The sequence below is a fragment of the Pecten maximus genome, chromosome 2 (genome assembly GCF_902652985.1).
Source record: "Pecten maximus chromosome 2, xPecMax1.1, whole genome shotgun sequence".
NCBI lineage: Eukaryota > Metazoa > Mollusca > Bivalvia > Pectinida > Pectinidae > Pecten > Pecten maximus.
The window spans coordinates 35,031,697-35,058,108 of NC_047016.1; the positions used below are offsets into that span (position 1 = coordinate 35,031,697).

At 33.7% G+C, this 26,412-nt stretch overlaps 1 protein-coding gene across 1 annotated transcript in view; it reads left to right on the top strand.

Moving 5' to 3' along the window:
• Window positions 1–24,572, top strand: part of LOC117321880 (voltage-dependent calcium channel type A subunit alpha-1-like) — a 173,939-nt gene extending 149,367 nt beyond the window's left edge. Inside the window, 13 exon segments of the mRNA XM_033876492.1 lie at window positions 4,490–4,612; window positions 4,829–4,894; window positions 5,229–5,320; window positions 5,642–5,792; window positions 6,019–6,146; window positions 7,453–7,655; window positions 8,631–8,735; window positions 9,055–9,164; window positions 9,800–9,817; window positions 12,727–12,848; window positions 15,655–15,751; window positions 16,951–17,284; window positions 17,515–24,572. Coding sequence (XP_033732383.1) covers window positions 4,490–4,612; window positions 4,829–4,894; window positions 5,229–5,320; window positions 5,642–5,792; window positions 6,019–6,146; window positions 7,453–7,655; window positions 8,631–8,735; window positions 9,055–9,164; window positions 9,800–9,817; window positions 12,727–12,848; window positions 15,655–15,751; window positions 16,951–17,284; window positions 17,515–18,506 — 2,541 coding nt within the window. The 3' untranslated portion in view covers window positions 18,507–24,572.
• Window positions 24,573–26,412: the final 1,840 nt, after the last annotated feature.

The window sequence follows — 26,412 nt, forward strand, 5'->3', positions numbered from 1 at the left end:
TTTAGGTTTGCGTCAGTTTTGGCAAAGCAGGAAAAAAGAGTGGAGAAAAGAAGTAAAAAGGCATTTTAAGCAGATAACTTACATTTATCAGCAATTTATCACAGAAATATGACACTCTTTTGGCGGATCTTAATCTTTGTATTTTGGATGTTTTTAAACAAAACTGATATATGTTCATTTATTGATTTTCTAAATGATAAAATTGTAAATGATCTATGTACAGTTAGGAGACTAGCACTAATTTGCATAAAGCTACTCCCATCCTGCTTTCACTGTCCTAATTTCATCTGTTTTCACAGATAGAAACTCTCGCTTGACACACTATTAGTGGAATGACCAGCGTTCCTCACCCATCGCCAAAGATCACCTTTTCATTTCCAGCATTTCTGCTTTTGATACCCAATCAGTGCATGCTTTAGATAGCGTTACTTCCAACACATTTAGCTTATAGACATTTAAAAACGTGTTTGTGGTTTTGGGAATCAGATGGAAGGAAAGGCAAACTTGTATCGTCATTGTGCATTGCAAGAGGTCATGTCGAAATATGTTCGGTAAAAAAAATTAGTCAGTTGAACAACGTTAACTGTTAATGCTTTACACGTCTATGTTTTTACCGCGCTCTTATTTTCGCGCATAACTGAAATTAAATAGATTAGCGTGAAGATGAATTAGCGCAATCCTTATTATTACGATGAAAATAATAAACTGAAACTTCAATGAGAGGAATATTATTTTAGCGGAATGCTTAGAGCAGGAAAAGCGCTAAAGATTATCGCCATAATCTGTACATTTACAGAATATTAGAAGGACTTGCTGTTGAAGACTTCGACATGATACAATTATTCCAATTATCACCCTACGATAAAGGTATAACGGTATTTCACGTTGGTTATTAGTGGTTATCTTAATGATGAGTTAAATCATGCTGAAGATATTAGCAGTACTTATAAATTATAATAATCCAATGACACAATCGAAGATTATCTAACTTGACTAAGAGGTTAATTTAAGCAAACTATCAAAGCAAATATCACAAACTTACTAGTCGAACATGTCTGTCATAAAGGTTACCTGTTGCTATTCCTTAAAACACATATATCACTTTGATAAGTATTCATGAATGGGTCATTATAACTGTGGATGGATACAATTTCCCTCTTCCACATATTCTTATTCGAGAGAAACGTAGAAATTGTTTATAGTTGTATTTTATCAAACATTCGACTGACCTTGCTGTAGAATATGAAGATACCAGTTCAAACGTAAAACTAGAGTCCATCATTTCCCAGAATCACATACCACAGTTTCCTTGGCTTTTTGTGTAATTAATCCGATCAACTATTTTCTTAGCATGATTAAGTCAGTATTGAAGTAGACTATTTGTTTCCACACGACACAATTAGTTAACCATTTTGCTTTGTAAGAAAATAGGCCACATTTTTCCCCGATTCAGTGTTTGAATTTTCTCCTACAACCCTATAGTTATGCATTTTTTAATTTTATACTTTTTTATTGTTCGTAAAATCTTATGATGAAAATTCAAATAAATCTAAAATAGCTCTGCACAGCAGTTTTACAACTTATCTTTATTTCAAACTATGTAAACACATGCAGCAAGAAGGTTTCGGTTGATTTCACTTTGAAGGTCAAAGTCAACAATATATATTTTTTAAAGGATTTTTATTGTAGCTGTTCCTAAACATTCTTGCTGTTAATACAAGCATTTCAATTCACTTTTTGATCAATCATCACATCGTTCATTTATTAGCAACTATACAAACAGTTGTATCAGTATTTAACCCTTGCTGCAAAATTAATAACACCATAGAACCATATTACCAAGGCTTTGATCTTGTTACGGACTCATAGAAAAACCTTGACGGATGATATGATCCATTTTATAAAGCATTTGAATAAAAAATCACAAATGAAATTATGTGTGAAACTGTACTAATATATTGTCACAATTGGTGAAGGTTTTGTACTGTAGTAGTAATAAAGCTATTGTCTGTATCGCGAATCAAAGTCTCATTTGATATTTCAATATGTATCAAAAAATGTGTTACTGTCATGTCTGGTATATATTGTTGAATACAAACTAGCGGTCACCCTAAAAGTCATCCGTTAGTTCTCATCGTTACGTACTGGAATAAGAACTGGACGCACATATATACTTTTTAAATATGGAACGATATTTTTTTTCTTAAAAATATATATTGCTGTTTTTCTAAATTATATGATGAACAGAAATGAAAAAAAGAACATAATGTGTTGTGACACAAGCTTAGTATCAATCAACAAATTTTAAAACAGAATCGGTTACCGAATCAATCTCAATAAATGATGCGTTTGCCAGTTGTTACACCTGTTTTCATTCATGTGCATAATGATGTTCTGTGTTCTGTGTCCCTTGCTCCGTTGTGCAGATGATGATGTATACAATGTTAAGAAAACTGTTTGTATTCCATTATATTGATCGATTGAAAATGTTATTTGAAAACATGGAAATCAACAGTAATCTGCTATATCCATACAATAATTTATGAATTTTTGCTATTGAAAGATACTATTTCAAATCAAAATATGTATATTTATTACTTGTAACATACATCATCGCATATACGGTGAACTTCCCCTGACATGCGCCGTATGATAGTGCTGTTTCAATCTGTACTTCTACTCACGTTTATCCCAAAATCGAATGTTTATCATGTTCATATGTTATAACATACCCCCCTTCCTTTACTCCATATATCCCTTTCATTTCTTTCTCGCTTTTGCTTACTTCCTCTTTCTGTTTCCTTCCTTTTCTTACAAAAATACGTCTTCAAATTCCCCAAATATAGAAACTATTGATATTACTTGATGCTTGTTTATTTCCGAAAATTCACTTGGAATATAATTATAAGCGTTCTTTTAACAAGTGATGACCTGACAGATCAACATTTCTGCGGAAGAATTCCCAAAATTAAAAATAGTATCCAACGGTGCGATTTTTTCTAAAAGTTCGGATTCTTTAATCTGAATTCAAGAATACCTTTCAAATATTAGTATATTACATTCGACAAATTATCTTGAGAGCTAACAGATTAACAATATTACTACTAGGAACAATGTCCGATAATGAATTCAAATCATGCTATGCTTTTCGCTCTCTTTTTTTCCGAGTTATTCTATCATTTTCGAAAGCTATTAATCAGCACACACAGCATTTCCATTATGGCCTAAACCTATCCCTCTTCTGACCTTTCATCCTGCTTATCACCAACTTATCCAGCTGCTGCAACATTTAACCTTTATAGGTACTGGTCTCTCTCAACTGTTCATTCTGATATATCAGTAGTCAACAGAACTTCATAGACGTCATTAAGTGATCAGCTAATAATTGGATATACTGAGCATCAACATTGACTGAAATATGTTGGCATCAGAAGCACATACTGTAGGTGCCAGTTTCGTAGAATCACATATTCTAAAACGTGAAGTGAAAGGATGTTTCTTTGAAATAAGCGTTAAAATTGACATTTTAGAGTTTTCACACTGGACCCAAATCCTTTTTTAATAAGATCACTAAATGTTTTTAACCAGGAGATGACCTTATAAAAGCATTGCTGCAGAGGGATTTCCATGAATAGTAATCCGTCGAAACGATTTCATTAGAAATCCAGATTTTAGCAATCTAGATTCAAGTAAACCTTTCAAATATTTCGTTCAAGGAAAGGCCGAAAGTCTGTAGTAGCGACGGTCAACCCCGTTAATAGATATTTCAAATATCGGTTTATTATGTGTCTTTCTTGAAATCTAACAAGGAAAACAATATTATGAATGTTGATTAATAACAATGTTGAGATAGAAATATTCATTCGACTTATATACCAGTCAAATGGCACTTGACATATAACAAATGCTTTCTCTGCTTATGATGCAAACATTAATCATAAAATGTTGGTTGTTTCCATTCAGTTATTCATTAACTGATCATGCACACCGACTGATGTAGATTTTTCAGTTGGAAACGGAATCTGATAAGAACTTTTGGAACCTCAAATGATTATGAATTCATTGAATATCATTTTGTCAGTGTCATATTTGCAAAGTAATACTTCATGAAATGTCTATTTTTGTTGAAGGAATCGGTGCTGATATCAGACCTCACTACGCCATCATTATCTATCGATGCTCTGTGGTTTGTTTGTACATGAACGTTGATATTATGTACTTAGACAATATTTTAGATATGTATGAGGCTTTGGTAATGCATCAGTCACTGTTTTATTCAAAACTGATATAACAATGTTTAAAACATTTTGTTTCTTTTAGCTGCACTGGCAAACATCTAAGTAAATTCTAATAACATTATCAATTCTATCAAATGACTCTGTTTTGAATACATCCGGTGATTGATGACTTAGAAATATTGGCATCATTGGAAAGGTTGTAAAATATCTAGAGTTACTTATTGAAATAAATGGTTTTGCTTTCATTATAGGAATCATACGTAGGATTCAATGTGGGGGTGTTCAGATTGTTCCGAGCAGCCCGGTTGATCAAGTTACTGAGACAGGGGTACACCATTCGTCTGCTCTTGTGGACTTTCCTTCAGTCTTTCAAGGTAACGCGTTTTCAAACTTCACTAAAATCAGTCGGATGTGTTCCATTTTGAGTAGGGTTTTGTAAATGTGTTCAGTCATTTTAGAATGTTATTTTAACACCAATTTAACATTGTATAAGATACAGTGTTGATGTTTCAAATTAACATGAGCGTGATTTTTCTTTAACTAAGGAAGGCTAGTATGGACTGGTAGTAACAATCTTGTTTTCCTTGCAGGCCTTGCCTTATGTGTGTCTTCTTATCCTGATGTTGTTCTTCATTTATGCCATAATAGGAATGCAGGTAAATAATAGACAATAAGCTTGTATACTCCTTCTAGCAAATAACATTGAAGCAGTGTCTGACATGTTGATAAGCTTTTATAGCGGTTAAAAGACTAGTTCAAAACCATACTTTACCCATCCTTGTAAATTAAATGTTATGGAAGGGTAACACACTTGGTGAAAACAAAATGCCCCATAAAGTACTCATGTTACTATAGTGCTTCCTGGTAAAAGATAAATATTTTCAGCTTTCTTTAATCTATTGTTACATAACGTTTCGAATTGATTTAGGAATACGTAGTTTTTTTAGTTATCGAAGGCAAACGCATTCCTTGTCCTTTTTTTAATTTCAGGTGTTTGGGAACATTAAGTTAGACTCCAAGACATCTATAACTAGGCATAACAATTTCCGTAATTTTGCTCAAGGCCTCATGCTGTTGTTCAGGTAGGCTGTGTTCCATTAGTTCTCCTTGTTACGTTTTGTATTTTCATAGATCGCGTCTTAATATGTAATACATTATATTGAAAGTGTTGAAAATAAAAAATTAACTCGAAATGAGTTCAAGCAATATATGAAAATTTTCGAAAGCAGGTGAATATAGACCAATATGCCAACAATTGTGAACAAACATATCTCAAAGAGTTTGCCTACAAAAGTACAAAAAGTAAGCTTATATTATTGTAAATATATAGTTTACCCTAATTAGTGTATTGTTTATCTGTCGTTGAGTGATGATGCATCTTTGTTGAACATTTCACCTTCCAGGTGTGCCACTGGAGAAAGTTGGCAGCAGATAATGTTGTCGTGTTTGAGTGGTCAAACATGCGATCCCGAGTCTGGCAACAAAAAGAAGACATGCGGCTTGGACTTAGCATACATCTACTTCGTATCATTCATTTTCTTTTGTTCTTTTCTTGTAAGTAAAATAGTTAGCAAACAAATATTGGTAACGATTATTTTCATAGCTTTCCATTTAGACAAGGACTTTGGAACAACGATGTTCCTCAATTACATACGTTTTTATATTTTAAAGTAACTCATTATTTTAAATCAAGTACAAAATCTGTATGATTGTATCCTTGTTGAAAACCTGATATCCCAATCAATATATTCTTTGCATTTTTTACTACTGTGATTTGCAGATGTTGAATTTGTTTGTGGCTGTTATCATGGACAATTTCGACTACCTAACAAGAGACAGCTCCATATTGGGGCCGCATCATTTGGACGAGTATTCCCGGGTATGGGCGGACTATGATCCCTCGGCTACGTATGTATCCCTTTCACGTGACACTTATTATTTTTGCACAATTATGTGTTCACAGAATTGAAAACCGAATTGTTTGCATCTATTATCTTTGAGACAAAAGCAAGTTATTCTTCATTGCCATTGACTTACAGTCGAACCTCGTTATCGCAACCCTCGAGGTATCCAGAATACTCAAGGTAACCGAGTTTCTACCACAATACGCTGTGTTATTCCACTCTCATTCCATTGTATAGATGTGCCGACTGTTGGATATATATATATATATATATGTTTCCACTAGTCGGATATGACCTTCCGGTCTTTTGATTAGTCATGAATTCAAACTTTGACCCGAGCTGCAATTGTTATTGCCGTCATCAATAATCAAATGACGTCACATCACCAGGTCCTGGCCGTCACCCTGTACACCTTATTTGCATACGCGAAATAAGACTTGGCCACGTTTCCCTTTGATTAAAGCCGATGTTATTGTGGTAGAAACAGGTCACACGACTCGTGATTTTTGGATATGGAATTTATTTCACACGAGTAAGTTATTTTTTAAAAGTTACAAAAGACACGAGCTTTAATTTCACACGAGTAAGTTATTTTTTAAAAGTTACAAAAGATACTTGCTAAAGCTCGTGTCTTTTGTAACTTTTAAAAAATAACTTACTCGTGTGAAATAAATTCCATAACCAACAACCACTCGTTGTGTAACCTCTATATATCTACCATAGAATTTTACTGTTAGAACTGAAAATTTACTGTGAAGTAGAATCTTTGAGTTATCAAAGTTCGTGATAACGAAGTTTAGCTGTATTATTATTTTTAAACCAGAATGCAGCTGACAATTTCATATAAATGCAAGAACGAGCGTAAAAACATCACAGATAACTAACATTTCTATTTAGACATGCTTCGTGTTTGTTTCAAGAAGGTGAATTGTTTCATAACCATGTTTGAAGTGTCATGGATCAGGCGATACAGGTCCTATTCTTTTCAAGGTCGAGATTATTACACATTTTGTGTACCTCAGAATCTACACTTTCGTCGTTTTTACAACCTGAATCAACCATATTAAAAAGTGAACCGAAAAGCCAAAAGGACTGGAACCGAAGTTTAGAACATCCTTTATCACGGAAAAGTGTGAACATCCCCTACATAAACGATTATGCCACAAATGACAGATGAAAACTGATATGATTTCCATTCCGTGTATCAGATTCTCAGATATGATATTAAAGAAAATCATATGAGAATCGTATTCCCTTTCATATGTGGCATAATTGGTAGTGCATCTATCATGTTTCCTTTGTTTTAACAGTGGTAGAATACACTATACGGACATGTATGAGATGTTGAAGAACATGGAACCGCCTGTTGGGTTCGGTAAAAAATGTCCAAACAAGTTCGCGTATCGGAAGCTGATACGCATGAATATGCCAGTTGCCCAGGATGGAAAGGTCAACTTTACGACAACGCTTTTTGCCCTAATAAGAGAATCTCTTGGGATAAAAATGGCCCCAGGTAAAACGAAAGTAGAGTGCATAATGGATATTCCAATAAAAAAGTTTTATTATTTAGGAAACAAAACGTAAAATAAACTATAGGTTTGTGCATATTTTATTCTATTGAGACGCTTCATCTGATCTGCAGATTTGAACACAAGAAACCAAATACCATGTAACGTCTGACGATCGCCTTTAGTCTGTTTTTTTCAACTTTGCCCGTCTTCAATGAAGCGTCCATAACTTCATGGCATAATCGACTTCTCAAAAAGAAACCTTTACCATTTTCTAGACAATTTTGCATTAACCCTCTATTACAAAAGAAAAACAATTTTGAATAAATGATTTGTTTCTATTCTGAATTGTAAGCCAAATTGCAACATCAAATGAATGATATCGGAGGTTTAGAATAAAGGTGATCGTTTAGATGTGCAGGTCTCTTATTTCTTTAATTCGTTGATACCACAATCAATCGTGTATGAATGCATATGCGTGACCTATCTTACACAAAGACTATTTATAGGGAGGAGGCCAGTAATATATAATATGTATGTATTCTTGATAAACAAATTTAAAATGCAAAAACACTAAAATTACTTGTAAGGAAATATATGAAATATTTAAAAATATAATTGATATATTTTAATTATAATAATGTCAGTTGAGCAAATCACATTAAAATTTGTAAATTTTTTGGTATGAAGTGGTTAATATTCCAAATGTTTTATCTGCCAGACCTTGTGATCAACAGTAATAAGAGCGCCATTACTTATATGAGCATTTGAGGAGGGAAATACTTGCATGACTAGATTCCAATATTTACATTTTATTTACACAGTAGAACTTATATGAACATAAACAACAATTAAACATTATTTTTTTGTTTTGTTACTTCATTTTCTTGACCAAATATTGCACGATGACTTAACATTATAAGCAGTGTTAGTTGACATCCTAACACTGCATCGTTTGCACATACGCTGTGATATTTCAGTTGAAGAAATGGACAAGAAGGACGAAGAAATGCGTGACATTGTACGAAGGTTATGGCCGGTCCAAGCCCGTAAAATGGTCAATCGTCTCGTTCCAAGCAACAATGGTACGTACATTATAAAACTCAAAAATCATACATCGATTGGCGTGTTGTAGCGTATTGTAGAGTGTCACTCTTCACGTGTGTGTGTGTGTGTGTGTGTTTTTTTCCCACAACGATTAACAGGTGTAAACATACTATGGAAGTTGCAGATTTTCACTTGGATTAATTTAAGTCCACCTTCAGACTTCAATTGTATGTCTACTTTTATATATAGCCTTTCATTACACTTAGATTTGTTGTCAAAGAATAGGTCAGTATCTTCCAAATCAACGTTTTAAAGTGGTTCAAATAAGATATAACAATTTTTTCCCTTTTTTTTCAGAATTAACCTATGGAAAGCTAACAGTGGGGAAGATATATGTAGGCCTTTTGATATTAGATAACTGGAGGGCTTACAAAGCAAGTCAGACAAAGTTTAACAGTATGAAAATGGTAAGTACAGACAATTAACTGAAGCTGTGTTAATCTCTTATCGATCAATGCATAGTTGATAAGTTGGTAGATGTCAGCTGGTGAAGAAAATAACAATGAGTGCATTGTCATTTCAGCAAACAATAAAAACTCGTGATGGTGTACTGTTATTTTACTTACCATTTCACTTATTATATCCGACGTATTTTGGAGATCCCCTTTTCTTGATATACATCATATTGTGTGTCGTGTACATAATTATCATTATATCAGCATCTTATATAATTTTCTATACAAATTTTGATAATACAACAGGGTTCGTTCGGCTATGGTTACAGAAATCGGTGTGTGTTTATTTTAAATGGGCTGTGGTTAATACAACATAAATGATGTAACAATTTCATGACTAACTTGCTGCTTTTGGTAAAGGCAATTCATTATTTTGTCCTGCATTATGATAATGGTTAAGTTTGAACCCTGGCTTGTGGTTGGTTATCTATGTCTATACCAGCCGTCCCCATTTGCTATCTTTGTGGTAAAGGTTCTAGGATTTTTGTTATTTGAGATTCTGGTGTTACCATGACTATTTTGATTTCTGGGTGTGCCTTTTTGGACGACTTTTAAAAACGATTTTGGTTTGACTTTTCTGATTTCAGGAGGATAGTAAGGAAGAGGTTAGTAGCAGTCGTCTCCGGCGAAGTCTTCGCTGTGGCAACCACACAGCCAAACTTGACCCAAAATCTGCAGAAACTACTTGCTAATGACTGCACTCTTTCCACTAATCTAGCATGACCTCACTGCACATTTTTAGTTTGGAGTGACCCCCTATATCTCTGTTAATGAAGGGAGTTACTAACGTGTATATCAATATACAAAGCATAAATAAATTTATGTCAAGAGTAAAAGAAAATGCAAGCAAACCATTGATTTTCCAAGTTCCTCTGATGTGTCAACAGCAAAATATATCTCGCAAAATGTCTGTTTTGATAATGATATAAAAACCTGAGGAAATTGTTTGTTATTTTATGTTTGGCCACTGCTTGCCTCTTGAATTTAGATGCTCATTGTATATGTTATTAATGTGAAACGGATTACTAGTCACAAACTTTACTGACATATTGATATACATACTAACATCATTTAAAATCATTCATCAGTATGACTTATTTCGTCCTCTGTGTCTTCTTATGTGATGTATTGCAACATTCCACTTTGTTAATAGTTATGATGTGAACTAATTAGACCTGTTTAAATGCATGTAGTTAATTGATTTATATATATATATATATATTTAATAGAATGATAAGGAAAATAAAATGAATTCATCGAAGTAAAAAAAATGGCGAATGACTTGCAACACTTGCATTGCCTTTCAAAGTATTCCGATACTTTTATGTTTTAATAATCATATTAGTTCAACTAAATATATCCTGACTAATTGGTTCATATCCAGTCCAATCAGCTTCGTTATGATGTTGTAATGATGAAATATACCTTTAAATATGCCATTTATAATGGAATATACATGTCCGAGACCAATTACATGAATTGGAACAGAAATGGTTGCTGCTTGTTAAATGTTTAATTTCATATTAAAAGCAGGACATGTGCCCCTATTCTTTTATTGCTGATTGTAAAATTGTAAATTCAAATGTCCTTACGCTATGAGAGTATAATGTTATTGAAAAGTAAGATAGGGTAGGTGTTTTATGGACTATTACCTAAAGTCTAAAGGTACCGAAACCACAAAAGTATGGCCTTCTTTTAAATCATCTACTGTGGCTGGACATTATAAAGCCCGATATTGTCTCAACTTGAGATATTTTACATTCGTGGGGCCAGTTTGCTACCATTCCTTCTTTGTTTTATTGTGTATTGTGATGTTATGTATGGATATTTGCCTGTATCCTCTAAACCTCTGTTTGTTTGCATGACATGATCATTCATGTATCTAACTTTCATTTCGTCTGGATACATGCATTTCCAAGTCATTGTAATTTGTTCCTATATCCGTGATCTGAACATTAACTATAATATAAAACCACAAGTTCATGTTGAAAACATATAAACAAAATAATATGCATCTTCTCCTGAAATCGTCTGTTCAGTCTACGGAACTTAATAATTTCAGAGAATTTTCACCGCTTTTCAATATTTTCCATTTGAAAGGAAATAATGATATGACATATTGAAGAAACCTTTGAATTAGGAAAACAAATTAAAACAAAAACAAAAAATGTGTAAACTGTGACTACAAACTATTTTAGATACAAAGTATTTAAATTAATTGATTAAGCTGTACGTTATGGAAAAATTGAAGGGTGGTTAAATTTTAAAGTGTACGTCTGTGTTGTGTGTAAATGTGTTAATCCTCCTCTTAGATCCTTCTCTACTTTCTTGTTCCTCTATCTAGTAAAATCTTCTCCACATAGTTCTTTCCTATTTGTTTCCCCTTACCTCTATTTTAAATTTCATTATCATTTCCATTGAACCATCAACTCATCAACTGTTTTCAGCATCCTAACTTAATATCAGTATTTGGGTTCAAAAAATCTGGATGCATTTTACCAATACTTATTTGGTGTAGGTTATGTATGAGCGTTTACATATTAACACTCTATGTTAACATGCTGTCCGACCAGTATATTGCATAACATGGGCTTGACATGGGTTTAATGTTAATTTTTCCTCACTAACGATTTAAAACATTAACAATGGGTCAATGGCTAAATGTCACACCTCCATGCCTACGGACCAATGAAACCACAGCAAGGTACTTATGTTTAATTTGCATCATGTTTTTTTTTTTTTTTTTTTTCTTCATATCATTTGGGATTTCATAATATTTGTACTGGTAATCAATAAGTAATTCGTTTATATGCATGGGGAAAGTAAGATTTTACTGATTTATTGATACATAAATTGTGTTGAGAACAACTTCTCTAATTTTCAAAAAATGCAGAGAAATAATTTCATTTTGTATTTTGTTTTAATAACGTATATATTACAAATGTTTTAAGTCGTTGAAAGAAAAGAAAAAGTCCATTGTAAGAAACCCGAAGGATGATGTGAACATGTATTAAACTACATGGAATGGACGATTGTTTTCTATAATAGCAATTTAGGTCAGAATACGTTTTGAAAAATTGCCGACGGTATCTTCTATGGGACAGTTTGAATATTTATACACATCACAAATGAAAAACCCCAAGACAGCACTATAGGCAACAATATATTTACCGATTAGCCAGCTCACCAAAATCTCGGGATATTTTCTGTGGAGAAATGTAAGAGTTATTCATTTAAATGCAAATCGAATCATATCAACACCGCTATGAAATCACGCCATGCAGGAAAGTAGACGAAGATCGAGGCCTATCTCTCTTCTCCTTCCTCCTTTGTCCTTTCCTGTGGCTGCGTCCGCATCTTTGTGCTTCTTGGTGGAGTAATGTGCCCCAGACGTTGTGTACCGGAGCTAGTCGCTATACGACGACCCACGGTATCTGTATTCGCTTCTTTCTTTAGTAGCTAGACCAAGCCCGCGTCTCAAACCTTTCGTTAATGTATGTCCCTCGTTTTCCAGCGTCACCCGTGCTTTTTCCAGAGACTGATGGGGGTGCTGAGGACACCGTCGGCTCGCTCAAGCCAGAGTCTAGACCAGGACTCCGACCATTCAGGCGATGACGACATGGACGGGGGTCACAGGTAATTACAAGGGTCAGAGGTCAAGGTTCATAGAGGGTGGCTGGCTCAGCAGGTGTGGCTTGTCTGCAGCAAAACGAGTAACCACTTCTACTGCTGCTACTACTACTGCTACTTCTACTACTACTACTACTACTCCTACTTCTACTACAGCTAATGTGATCTCAGGTGACATAATTATTGTGCTTAAATTTCCCAAGTTTGGTGTTAAGAGAAGTTGGAACAATTCATTTGATGATTTAATTCATTAATATTTATGCTTTTTACATAAGCAAATTACCTTCCGACATTAGATAAAGATATATTTTGAAACCATGTGAGATGAATTAAAAACGTTCTTAAACCGAAAAAAGAAACTAGTAGAAAACTGAAAAATATTTTCGAAGTGTTGAACCAAACTGTGAAATGAAGGCACATTTATTTTAGTCCTAGCATGCTGTAGTTCCAGTAGACCACAGATTTTAACATTTTCAATAAATCTTTTTCAAATTGTGAAATCTAAATTTAAATTAGATCACACTGCATGATGGATCCACATACATTAAATCTAAACGTGGTTACACTCCTTACATGTGGCACCTAGATCAGCATAGAGAATCGGAATGTCAAGTGTAAGTAACATTTTACACTTTATTAACTCCATACACCATACAAACCCAGATATCCTAGAACCGACCTTTCCTGCTTTGGGCTTTTATACATATCCCGGGCATGATCCTGTGACCGTTACATCAACCATCGTAACTAGTCTTTTGAAAGGTTCGTAATACACAAATATACATAAAATAAAAATATTTCCTAATATGCATAGCTGAATAAAATTCTTTCAGATTGCTATGTCGATATAAGTTCAATTATGTCGACGTAAACTAAGATTATATCGACATCTTTAAAATTTTGTAAGTTGATATGTGTACATGTTACCCATGAGTTGTAAGGTAAGTTAAAAAGCTACTTCTGTAAGTTGAAATATGTACATGTGACTCATGAGGTCAGTTATAGAAATATGCCACTATATATTGATATTTTGCACTATATCAATTCACCAAAAACAATTCGTGATTATAGTTATATGTCTTCTTAGTAGTCAGATGTCGTAATTGAATAGATGTTCACCAAGATTTGTTCTTTAGTCTATTTAACTGAAAAAATCCACTAAAAATTCTGCTCTCTACCTTATTTCCATGCATGATCATTTTTGTTCTATTCTTCCTTTTTTTCTTACTCTTTCACTTTGAATATCTTAAAAAGATCTCCTGTTCTGTCTTTAGTCAGGATATGCTATAGATAGAATACCGGATTAAAAAAAAAAGTAATGAGGTCACGATTTGTTTAACTCCTTAAATCATTTTAATTTTGTAAAAGAATTTTTAACCTTTTTGAAAGAAACAAATAAATCGCTAATGCACACATCTGTTTCAATAGGTATTAGGAATGTAATTGAATTCGTGGCCAAAATGTCTTGTAAAGATATTAAAGTGCATTGTTTTATGTATCTAGGAAGTAGGAATGTAGTCGATTCTAAGATTTTAAATGACATTCATTTTCAAAACGACATTACCAGGACATTGAAACAGACTAATGAATTATATCACTCACGTATAGTCTACGATAGAAATTATTCTTATGTCCTTTATGTGATCATGGTTATTATAATTATCATGACTTTGTACGATAACATGAGAATCTGTGATGTCATTTGTTATTTTATGATGTTCAAAATAGACCATTTTACAGTAATTAAAATGTATCTTTAACGTTTTTTTTTTTTTAAATAAATCCATCAGAAAGATTAAGCTTTTGATTGTTAAACTGGTTTTTTTTTTAATGTTGATAAGGTAAGTATGGTTATCAATATGAAATATGAAGGAGTTTGCCATAAACGTATCACATTTGCCAATTTTATTGTATATTTAATGAATATGTGTTGCTTAAAAATCGTCGTATGTATTACTTTTACTTTAAAAACGTTGTTTTAAAAAGTATTTGGTAGCAAGTGGATGTGTATAAAATATGGAACCATATGAACGCTTTCGCGTTCAAGGTCTTCTCTAGTGATGATAGTATGGTTATGGTCATTGTATCGCTATTCTTAGTATTGATCAGTTTGCAAAACTTTGTTCCCTTTTCTCAGAAAACATTAACTAACGTTAGAAAGCCAACTGGAGATAATTGAGTAAAATATATGTGGCTATTCAGCATAAAATAATGTTACAGGTAGCATGTATGTGTTACAGCTCATCAAACAACTTTTATTTGCGTGTCATCGTTAGTACGAAAGTGACATTTCAGTAGGATTGCCATAGACATGTGTCAGAACAAGTTGTAGGTTGTTTAGATGTCAATACACAACTCCAACGTGTAAAAGGGCCGGTATTTCTAGCTCAAATTTTTTTTTAAAATAAGATTGGCACCAATTCCATTAATTGTTTCGAAAGGGTAAGATTCTTTTTTGCTTTATCGACGGGGTCTTCCATGCAAAATTAGGCAGAATTGTGATTATGCAATATTTATAAATCAGAACGTGGTATACATTGACATCGAAACTATCCGGCATAAAAGCAGTAGAATTTTTTTGTAGCAATTCTTACGTCTGTACTTTTTGGATTGGCGATGTGTCAAACTATTGAAAAATTCATCGTACGTTATGAAATGTATGCTAGTATTGATATATTTTAACAACGAAAACCAGCAGAAACTTGTAAGAGAAATGTCTTTATGTGTTTCAGGGTTTCTACTATTGGAATTTCTTATATTTGCTTTGAAAACCGATAAAAATTATCCGCTTCATATTTTTTGTTTCTTACAGTATTGACAAACATCCTTGGCAGCGGTCTTTGAGTTTTTTACGGCGTGGTAGTAAACGCAAAAAAGACCATCAGCAAGGTGATGCTTGCAGTTTACGGGTAAGATATACAAATGTATATATGTATTATATTAACTAGTTCAATGTATACCACTATGAACTGTATTCTGTTATCATGAATTGTGATTTGAACCAAATATGTCCTAGATTTTGAGGATACTGGTAAGCTGTTAGAAGATAACGTGGCTATTTATAGATAATATTTTACTCGTATAGATCAATTAAGATTTACATTCATGAAATATGATCTGCTCCAGTACACGTATAACCTTGTTAACCAACTACTATCCCAGCAGGCACATGGCTACCGTCCCGAGTACGGTGGGTACGTAAACTCCTCATTCTCGTGCGAGGAGGAAGACGAAAAAATCTCCTCTGTTTCGTCGCCTGCTTATGTTAGGGTAGCCATCCCTCACAAGAGAATTTTATACCTACAGGTACATTATGGTCCGGTTGTAAGAAAGCTTTTGGTGACGGGACTGCTGGTCACTTTATCAGGCCTTGTTTTAGCTTGGCATACGCAACTCTGGTGACTGTACTCTTAAAATGAGCGTTTCATTGATGTTTTTGAGTAACGAATTAATATTCATTTCTCAGTTGACCATTTATGAAAACTGAATTCGGAAACTTGCTGAAATTGGCTTCCGCTTACCTTCTCCGATTCTGGGTTTTTATTGTTTCTCTGCTATTTCTGTCGTGGTTTTTCTTGGTCATTTGAATCTGCGAGCTGTCATCTTGGCATCATATGACAGTGATTTAGTTGTCCTGGAGTTGGTATATATCTTAAAAGGGTCGAGAAAAAACGATATCGCTTACATCCACTTTCATATCAATACTGAAAAAGTTTCTTTTAATCAAACGGTGCTGGCGTTGCTGGTTAATATTTCAATTTTTGTTCAAATCTGTACCGTATTTTTATAAATTCCGTCCAATCTCATTGGATTATGTATAAATTCTTTACTTGTTCTATTATTTCGAAATGCATTCTGGGTTATTATGTACCCCCGTCGTAGTGAAAACGCATAATATAACAAAGTTCAGACACGAATTAATCATTTAATAATTGTTATTTTTCATGATGTGTGTAAAAAGTAATATTTCTTTATTAACATTATACATTACTGTTGAGGTCTTATATGCAAATTTAATCAAATGAAAATATACAGTTAAGAGTGATAGATGTCTAAACTTATATTATGTATGCATTTCGATTTCCTTACATATCCCTTATTTTACCAGTCGATGGAACGCCAAGACTTTTCTCGAGGTTTGAAGCCTGAACACGCTGGAGGCCACGTGTCCATGTCCAGAACGAACTCTGACCAGTCCATAAGGGGCGGAAGTAAGTCGCCATCCCTACCGGGTACTCCAGTGTCCCCTAGATCTCCACTGATGCCACACCGCAGTCCCTTTGGATCTCCTGTTGGAAGTCCGTATATGGGTCGCCGATCACCGTCTCCTAGAAGAGGCGATTTGGGATTCGCTTCAGCGGTAACGAACATCTGTGAACAAGCTCATAACATAGCAGAACAGGATCGCAGATCAAAACATTACAGAAATAGAGACTATGACGGTACGTATTAAGTTATTTCATTGTTCTTTTAAACAATACAAGTATCAAACTTTGATACTGTTCCCAGCAGTAACGCTATTACAATCAATTGTTACAGAATTGAAATTGACCTTTATTATTACATTTCATCATTTTATAACGATAGTTATATTAGTGATAAAAAAAACAAATTCAGCTTATCAAATTCCCTATCAAGAGACTATACCCATCCAATGCTTTGTGGTTTACAGGTATCCTTTTGGATGAGACCCTTAGTTTACCGAACTCACCACAGCTGAGAGGAAGAAGTAAAACTCGTCCTCCTCTCACCATGCAGTCAAATGTAATCGGCTCACCAGCACCAAGTCCACAACCACTACGGAAAAGGGATACGACTTTCTATAGGTCCACATCGCTTGAGACCAGGTCTAGAAGTCCTTCCCCAACTACCACCCCATCTCAGACTCCGCAACAGGAGTACTATGGGACTGCCAATCTGACGGATCGGTCCCGTAGTCCTAGCCCTGCTGCCACATCACCACCAAAGAAACCAGGCCGGAAACTTCCATCAATTCCACCTAAGCCTTCTTCTTTGAATCTTGCTCAACCAAAGTTAAAAGACAATATGCCACGAGTAATGCCATCGCCCACTATTCCTCAACCCCCAAAATCACCCGGAAGTATAAACTTCCCGAAACTTAATAAGTCCCCCACACATGTGCCGAAACAAAATATCCCTCTGGCTTCACGCCCAATTCCTCCACCAGGACGTATGGGAAGGCCGGAACCATATAGTCCCACGGAGAGAAATAATTTGAATAAAATCAGTAGTGGTCACTCCAGAACATTACCATCCCATGGTGGTAGGACTAGTAGTCATGACCCCCATATGGGACACGACCGGTCACATGATAGATCACACGAAAGATTACACGACCGATCACATGACCGGTCACATGATCATCGTTACCGAACCAGTAGTCACTCACCGGATATTAGCCGGAATAGTAGTAATGAACAAACTAAATTTTTAGCAAGCCATTTTGACGAACAGGCCTCACAAAACATAGGCCATGGCCAGGGTGGCCGTCAGGGTGGACGAGGTGGACCAAGAAACGCGTCAACACTACCCAACGGATTTAAACCCAAAGGACATAAAAAGAAACCAGAGAAACTAGAAATGAGAAGCGACAGTAATATTCCGCTGCACAATGACTCTGACGACGAGTCAGATTGGTGTTAGCATTCTGTGAAGATTTTTTTTCATTACAATATGTCCACTGCCATGCTCTGAAATAATCCATCAATCATTAGCCGTTTTGTCATTGTGATATTTTTGAAGTGTAAGGAATGCTACTGTTGTCGTTATTGCACATTTATGTTTTGAAATATGTTCTGATATATATATATATATTCTCAGGAATCGTTTTGTTTTCTCTTAATTGTCAAGGTATATTTTCCTTATACAAGAATTTATTCACGCCTATGTTTTATCTAGCATAAGGTTACCGTATTCTTCAAAACCACATGGATGTTTTAGGCAGATATGATTGGTATTTTTCTTTTCTTTCCACGTGTGTAGAATTATTTAGATGGAGAAAGTGTCATTTCCACCTTCACATTCGACAATCGTGTCAAGCTTTTGAACCATTTTATCTCTACTCTTAACAATCTCGAAATAAATTTGCATTGACCTTGTTACTTTTTAACCATTTGAATTCTTAATTATCTGGTAATCTATTTTAATTGACCCTAGTAGTTAGTAGGGAATGTAGATTTGTGAAATGTTTAGTTTTAGAAACTGTATTGTGTTGAGAGCTTAGCTTATCGTGGTATATTTCAGAGGGTAACGGTGGCATATATTTTTGTCTTTTCTTGCCTTACAACGTAGCTTGGTTTTCGTCCAGGACCTAGATATGTATTAAAAGTATTTGTGATTAAGCGAATCTTAGATTTAATGCAGTGTGGTACCGAATCGTGACATGCGTCTTAAGAGTTCTACATATACATGATGTACATCTGTATAATATCAATGAACATTAATTTTAGATAGTTCATAAAGAATTTGAGACAACTCTAAACACAAATCGAAGGTCTTGTATCAAAGGTAGTATACTGTAAGCGGAACCAAATTGTAACGCGTTATCAAAATCTAAAGTTTAGAAGCATTCGTGAATATGTAATAAAAAAACGTGCAATACTAATCATTGCATCGTGACTTAGCGCTGACGTAAGGTTAGCGCTAAAATACAAACATTTACGTTATGTCGTTATGCGTACAAAATTGAACTAGTGATCTCCATTTGTTGCCGATAATATTGTCTATTAGGAATTGAAATGTATCATCATGAATCCATATTATTGTTCAGATGATATCAAGTTATGTTTTTCACAATATGTGTGTAAAAGTTATATGACCATGTTACAAATATACATCTGTTTTCTTATCCATAGTGTGAACTCTCCTTCACTGATCGAGGAGAGTCTAAATGTATAGTATGTACGGACAGGGTAATAACCGTCGGTTTTGCTCATTAGTTGTTTGAAACTTAAGATGATAAAGACGTGAATGTCCATAGAGTATATATATATATATAAATATAAATATATATAGCCCATTCCTTTAAAAGTTTGCATGACCTAGATTGTCTAGAGTTTCCCTGGAGACACTTCTTGATTACGTGTTCATATTATCTATATAAATATCATACTTTATTTACATTTGCATACAGAATATGTTTTGTATGATTGTCATTTCATTCTTTACAGCTCATATCATACGCTTTATGAATTTATAAGTGTATTTTAAGGATTGAAAATAGGGACGTTGTGTGTGGTAGAATGTACTTTAAACGATGACCGGTTATTCAGTTAATTCTGATATGCATTTTACCTCTTGAATTGTATGATAGATGAAGAATAAGTGTGATCATTTTACTGCTGGTCAGAAGGAAGTATGGCCGGAAGTTACACCTGCACATGCGTATGATTGGTCTATTTATATTGGGATATATGTAATCCAGTTTTTACATTCACAAACAGTGGGAGTTGAAGAGAAAAGTTCCATTATGGTAGTAATGACATTGTTCACAATCCTGTTTTTTTTTTTTTTAAATATTTAGCGAGAACTGTTCGTTATAATCTCCAACTGTTTAAAGCTTGTCACGTGATCATCTCATTTTGAGACAGCCATTCGCACGCACTTATGCTGTATCAAGTTGATGACCGTCTATTACAACATGATGGGTTTCTTTACTGGTCCCGAGTATTTATGGAAATATATGTAATAACTAGTAGATAATACATTCTATTTCGTAATTAGTATATTAAATTATTTTGTTCCTAACAATTACAATTTCAAAGTATATAACTGTTACTCAATGTTGATATTATTTGTTATTGTTTGGAATTTGACCCCGACTTATGCCCTAATTACCTTAGGTACTCACAAGGACGCTGTTGAATATGCATTACGATATTTAATCATGATAATCTGTTATCAGTTAACTGTTTAGATATGAAATACTGTTGCTGGATTCCCATATCCATGTTACTGACGGGTCGCTCTATCCATACCGTTGATATGGGCCCCGTATCCACACTGTTGATTTGATTATCACTATCGATATTGTTGATATGGGTTCCTATATCCACGCTGTTTTCCTAGTTCCAGTTACTACTGTTAATTAGTTATCTGATCCACCTGTAGATATATGTTTCTGTATAATATATTATGCTGTTTTACTAGTTCCTATATATTGGTTTAGGACTAGTTCATGTCTCCGTACTGTTGATAATAAACCGTTATACAGAAGTAAGGTCCTTACTTAGGAAACCTTTATGGTTATAAGTAACCGGTACCTATGGCATCTTAAAAAAAAAATCCTTAGATGTGCTAAATGCTTCATTTTAAATAATCTTTAGTGTGCAATGTGACCATACTTCTATTTATAAAACATTTGTTTTTGTTGTCTGCAGTAAAAGTTGTATAAGATACACGTGATAGTTAGGTAGCATGAAACTAGGCACTTTTACTATTTATCCTTTGAGAGGCTTACCCGACTGGTGACTTTGCCTTCAGCCCTACCATTGATGAGAAAGACAACCTAACCAAAGCCTTGTCAGGCTTGTGTGCACTGCACTGTAAGGTGTGACCCTTATTACCAGTAAGCATTTATGCTCTACCATGTATATAAACCTTGTTAAAGTGCCTGGGGATATCGTTGAGATCAACAAACTCCATCAATGGTCATTTTATTTATGATAGTTACCATGGTTTGATTGTGAAGCTAGCTTATGAATTAGGCAATAGAGACTACAGTATTGTAGTGGAATGGAAATTTAGCGGTTGTTTATTGTCTTCATCTAATTCCTTCATTTGCATGTGTACAGGACCAGGGACCAAACGGGAAAACATTGCCTAATTCTTATTGACAAAATTACCTTTTTCATATTTTTCTACCAGTCGCATTATTCAAACCCTTTACATGTTCGGTAGTTATGTTTGTAATTCCTATAAAATATCAATATATATGTACATTTCTCATCTGTTTAGCTTGATACTTTTTGTCTGTTTTCATCTTTTTATATCATGAGAACAAAAAACAATTTATTGTTCATTTTTGTGCATGGCCGATGTGATGCCGTTGAGGCAGTGATTATAATTTGATTACAATTCCTGTCAATATTTAAAGCTTTTCTCCAATTTTTTTACAGAAAATACGGAATAAACTATATATAGTTAGAATGCAAGTAGTTTAAACGTAAGAATTTAGTATACTTACCAAAAAAAATGATATTCAGTTTGATAAGAGGACCAAATGGGATCCTTTCTACTCGGGATAAGACTTCATAAATCTGTCAAAAAAGAAATGAAAATTTCCGATATTGATTTTTAGACTTATACCAAATAACTTCTTATTTATCTAGCAGATTTCTTTTCTTGTGCTTACTTTTTTCTTTCAAAATTTCTATGCAAACATCCGTTTTCATTAGATATTGTTTGCCATTAGTAACCTTATTGTTTGGAGGATGACTGGAGTGGCGTTTTCAAAGTTTGAATTGTACATTAAGAATGAGATTGAAAGAAAATAAAATATGTATCTAGATGTGTCAGGAATATTGATACCATAGCACAGATAGGTGTGATGGATGTTTTGTATATTAAATTTCTGTGCTACAGTATATACATGGTGAACAATTGAGTTGTTTGGAGTGTTTTGAATGTCCACAATAACTGTAATGTATTGATGCTGTTCTCACTAGTGTAACGGACCTTTTTGCAATATCTTATAAAATTTATAATTTCATATTACAGTTTTGATATTTTAGACATCTACATTTCTCACATTGGACGATGAATCCATATTTTGTGATTTCTTCATTAGTATTTTCTTTATCGGACAGAAATGCTTTGAAGGACTGTGTTGAATGTCCATTTTTGCTGGAATGTCCATTTTTACTACAAAAAGAGTATCAAAACGAGGTTTCAGATTTCATTTTTTATATTTTTTTTCTGAAATAAATTTGCTTACACCATTTTACCCGAGATACATTCTTTATTAAAGTTTTATTACGTTGAAACCCCTTGCATTTGTCGTTTTTCACTAAGGAAATCAAGGTAATTCAGGAGTTTTCAAACATCCTTTTTCCATTTTTCATGGCATCCTTCATTTCATTTAAGAACTTGTATGAAAACCGATAATTTCAATTTTTGAAGATAAAACTTTGTTTTACATTGTATATATACATTTTTCTGTAATGGCGCTTTACACTTTAATTTTTCTGTCATTTTCAGGAATGAATATATCGGCTGTAATTTGTAATGCCAAAGATTAAACGCAATGCTCAATAGTAAGTGTCCTGGTATATATATATAAATCGAAGATAACAATGATTATCCGAAGTGTATCATTGTACTTAAATCCATGAGATTTATTGTAACTGATTTAATTTCTATTTGGGAAATAAAAGTGGGATGAATATTTAAAAACATTAATTTGATATGCAACCATTTATAAGCCGTCGGGGAAAATACAAATACGGAAAAAAGTTACGTTGTTATGTGAAAGAGCAACTGTATACAAGCTGTCATAAATAAAATTTCAGAACAAAGACACTTTAATTTTGTAGAAATAAATCAGTACCCATATGAAATAATCACAATTTGTGCATCTTTTTTATGCTGAAAATAAGAGGATATCGCTTATTTTTTAACAATTATCGGACAGATAGAATTGTATTTAGCATATGGTGCTCCCAACATTCAGAAATATGCAGTGTTGTCGAACCGTCTAGGCCGTAGCTGTAAAGCGTTATCGGAAACCCCTTAGCACCAGTAAAACCTTTACTATAATGGTTACCACAAGTCATCGTAATGTGTCATTACCGTAACGTTACCACCAAACCGCTCCATCATTTATCTTCGTTATTTTGTTTTCCTTCCAGCTAATGCCATTCTGTTTGACGAGTGTCGCTAGCACATAAAGTTGTACTGCTGGGTTGTGTTATGTCATAATGTATAGCTGTACATTTTTTTTGCTTCATTCTTCCAAAAAGCTGTGATTTGTTTGAGAGTACTTGTGAAACAAACGATGCTACCGTATATATATATATATCCTTGAATATTGATAATACTAACTGTTAACTGTTCAGATCTTGTAGTCAAATTGACGAATTGATATGAAGTTTTTGTTTTCGGTAATAAATTAACCCTGCTATTCAAATTTCGTTAGTGATATTTGTTCTTTATTTATATATATGTGTGTGTCAGAATTCAAGGGTAACTTTCAAATACATGAAAGCGCCGATACAGTAGTCTACCAAATATGGTCAAGATCAAATAATAATTTACCATATATGGTAATGTTATGTATATTAAATTGGCTATATATGTCAGTAAATACCATGACCTTATATGTCATTGAAGCTTGTTTTCACATCACATTATGTTAAATGTTACCATATATGGTAATATATATACATTGTGGTATATATGCGCATATGGTGATAACATTTATTTAAACATTTCCTTATATGGTAAAAACGTTTATTCCAGTACTGCTAAATACTGTAGTAACTGGATGTTATCGTAGTTGTAGCAGTGTTCGCACCATGGTATTCAATCAAATGATTATTTCTATTTATTGATATTCAACATGTTCAGTTGATATGTTACTTGTAAATAACATAACTTTTAAAAGAATTCATGTACAAAATTTTTAAATAACTTGTTTTTATTTTTTATTTGATTGCTTCAAACATTCAATTAAAACTAAAAAAAAAATAAAAATAAAAATATCCAACATTAGTTGATTCTTGTGTTGTTTTTCATTGATGTTTTAAAATGAATACTTTACATCGAAATAGATTTCCATTCTCTGAAATATTTTCAGAGGAAAGTGTTAGTTTTGAAACCGTCTCTGCTATTTTGTTTGCATATTAGTGAATGCTTTGTTCACTTGACAGAATAAAATCTTTAATTAAAATTTTCTGATTGATTTGCAACTCATCTGACACTCAATACGAAGCCTTGCCGTGGCGAGGTTTATCAACGCAGCGCCAAGATGACGTCATAATAACGTAATCGTTCTCAATCCTCGCTGCCTGTCATTTCCGTGATGTTCACCAAAATGGTTCAACAAGAACGTCATGTGATCTAGACTTTATCTATCGACTCATAAATACATCCCAAATAAACGTTGAGGTAATGGAAGACTGCAGTGCCAAATGTAAATATTGGATTGTATTGTCTGGGATTCTTGACACAGTTGACTGCATCTGCAGAAGCAAGGAGCCCAGCGCTCGGATTACCAGAATCAGGAACAGTGGTGTTTTGCATAACCGAAGAAAGAATAGACATTACATGGTGGGGTGCTACTTGTGTAGAGAGTCCCTATGTGTGGAACGCGGTATGTGTTCTACTGTGTCAGCTAGTTATCATAATGCTACAGTTGAGTGTAAGCTAACCTTTACACACTACTGCACTACGTTTAAACTAGTAGTGCACTACATTTAAACTACAGGTAAACTAGTAGTGCACTACATTTAAACTACAGGTAAACAAGTAGTGCACTACACCCTAAGAGGTGATGAACAGCAAAACCCCCATACAGGCAATGGGCAGTACCCAAGGCTACCTGTGATTTTTACCTGTACTGTATATAAGGCTATCTAGCAGTTATATTCCAAGAGTTATTAAAAAGGTGTTGGAAGTTTAGTTTGATGTTATATTTCAACTTTTCTATTCTTGTTAATTATACACTGTAACTTAGTTAAGACAGATTTACTATAAAATCCTTTAACTAAGTTAAATTGTTCAAGCCAAGTTTCATTTATCTTTTGGTACTTTATATTTTGTATCAATTGATCAGTTATATAGTTCACATGTATAATTCCGGTAATTTTGTTTTCATCTCATGAAAGTATATAATAAAACATTTGAAAACAATTATCATTACTTGAACATTTTCAATTTGATACATTTAATTTATATTGTAGTTTAATTTCAGATTAAATTAAGCAGCATATTCATAATTTCATTTTTGATGTGATATTATGCTTATTAAAACCTAATTCAGCCCATGATATATGTTGTACATTCTATGTGTATACATTCAATGCTTAAAGTCAGAGACCTGAACACATAAAGAAATTAATTAAACATTAATTGAACATGTAAAGAAAGAGATTCTTTGAATGTACTGGTAATTAAGTGATCATAACAGTTCTACATTTCAAAATTTAATGTTTATAAAAGGTATATGTTACTTGTAATACACCTTCCATCTTCCTTTACTTAAATAGTTGAAATTTCTGTACATGTACCCTGTGTGCAGGTATCTAATACTTTGAAGATCTAACATATTGGATCTGATTCCAGGTACTTGTATCAGTTACAGGTAACACAGAATGAGATAATGGCCTCAGGGATCAATTAATGTCATTTTTGTTATGCAATACATATACTGGCAAACTTGGGGAGGGGGAGGGCAACAGTTTTGAGCTTATATAACACACATACATGTTCATGTATCTGGAGCTGTACTTGTCATACAACACTTGAATTATACAACACTTGTATTTGTAATTTCATAATTTTCTTCTATAAAGTTACCTGCTAACAAATATATTATATACACATGTGGATC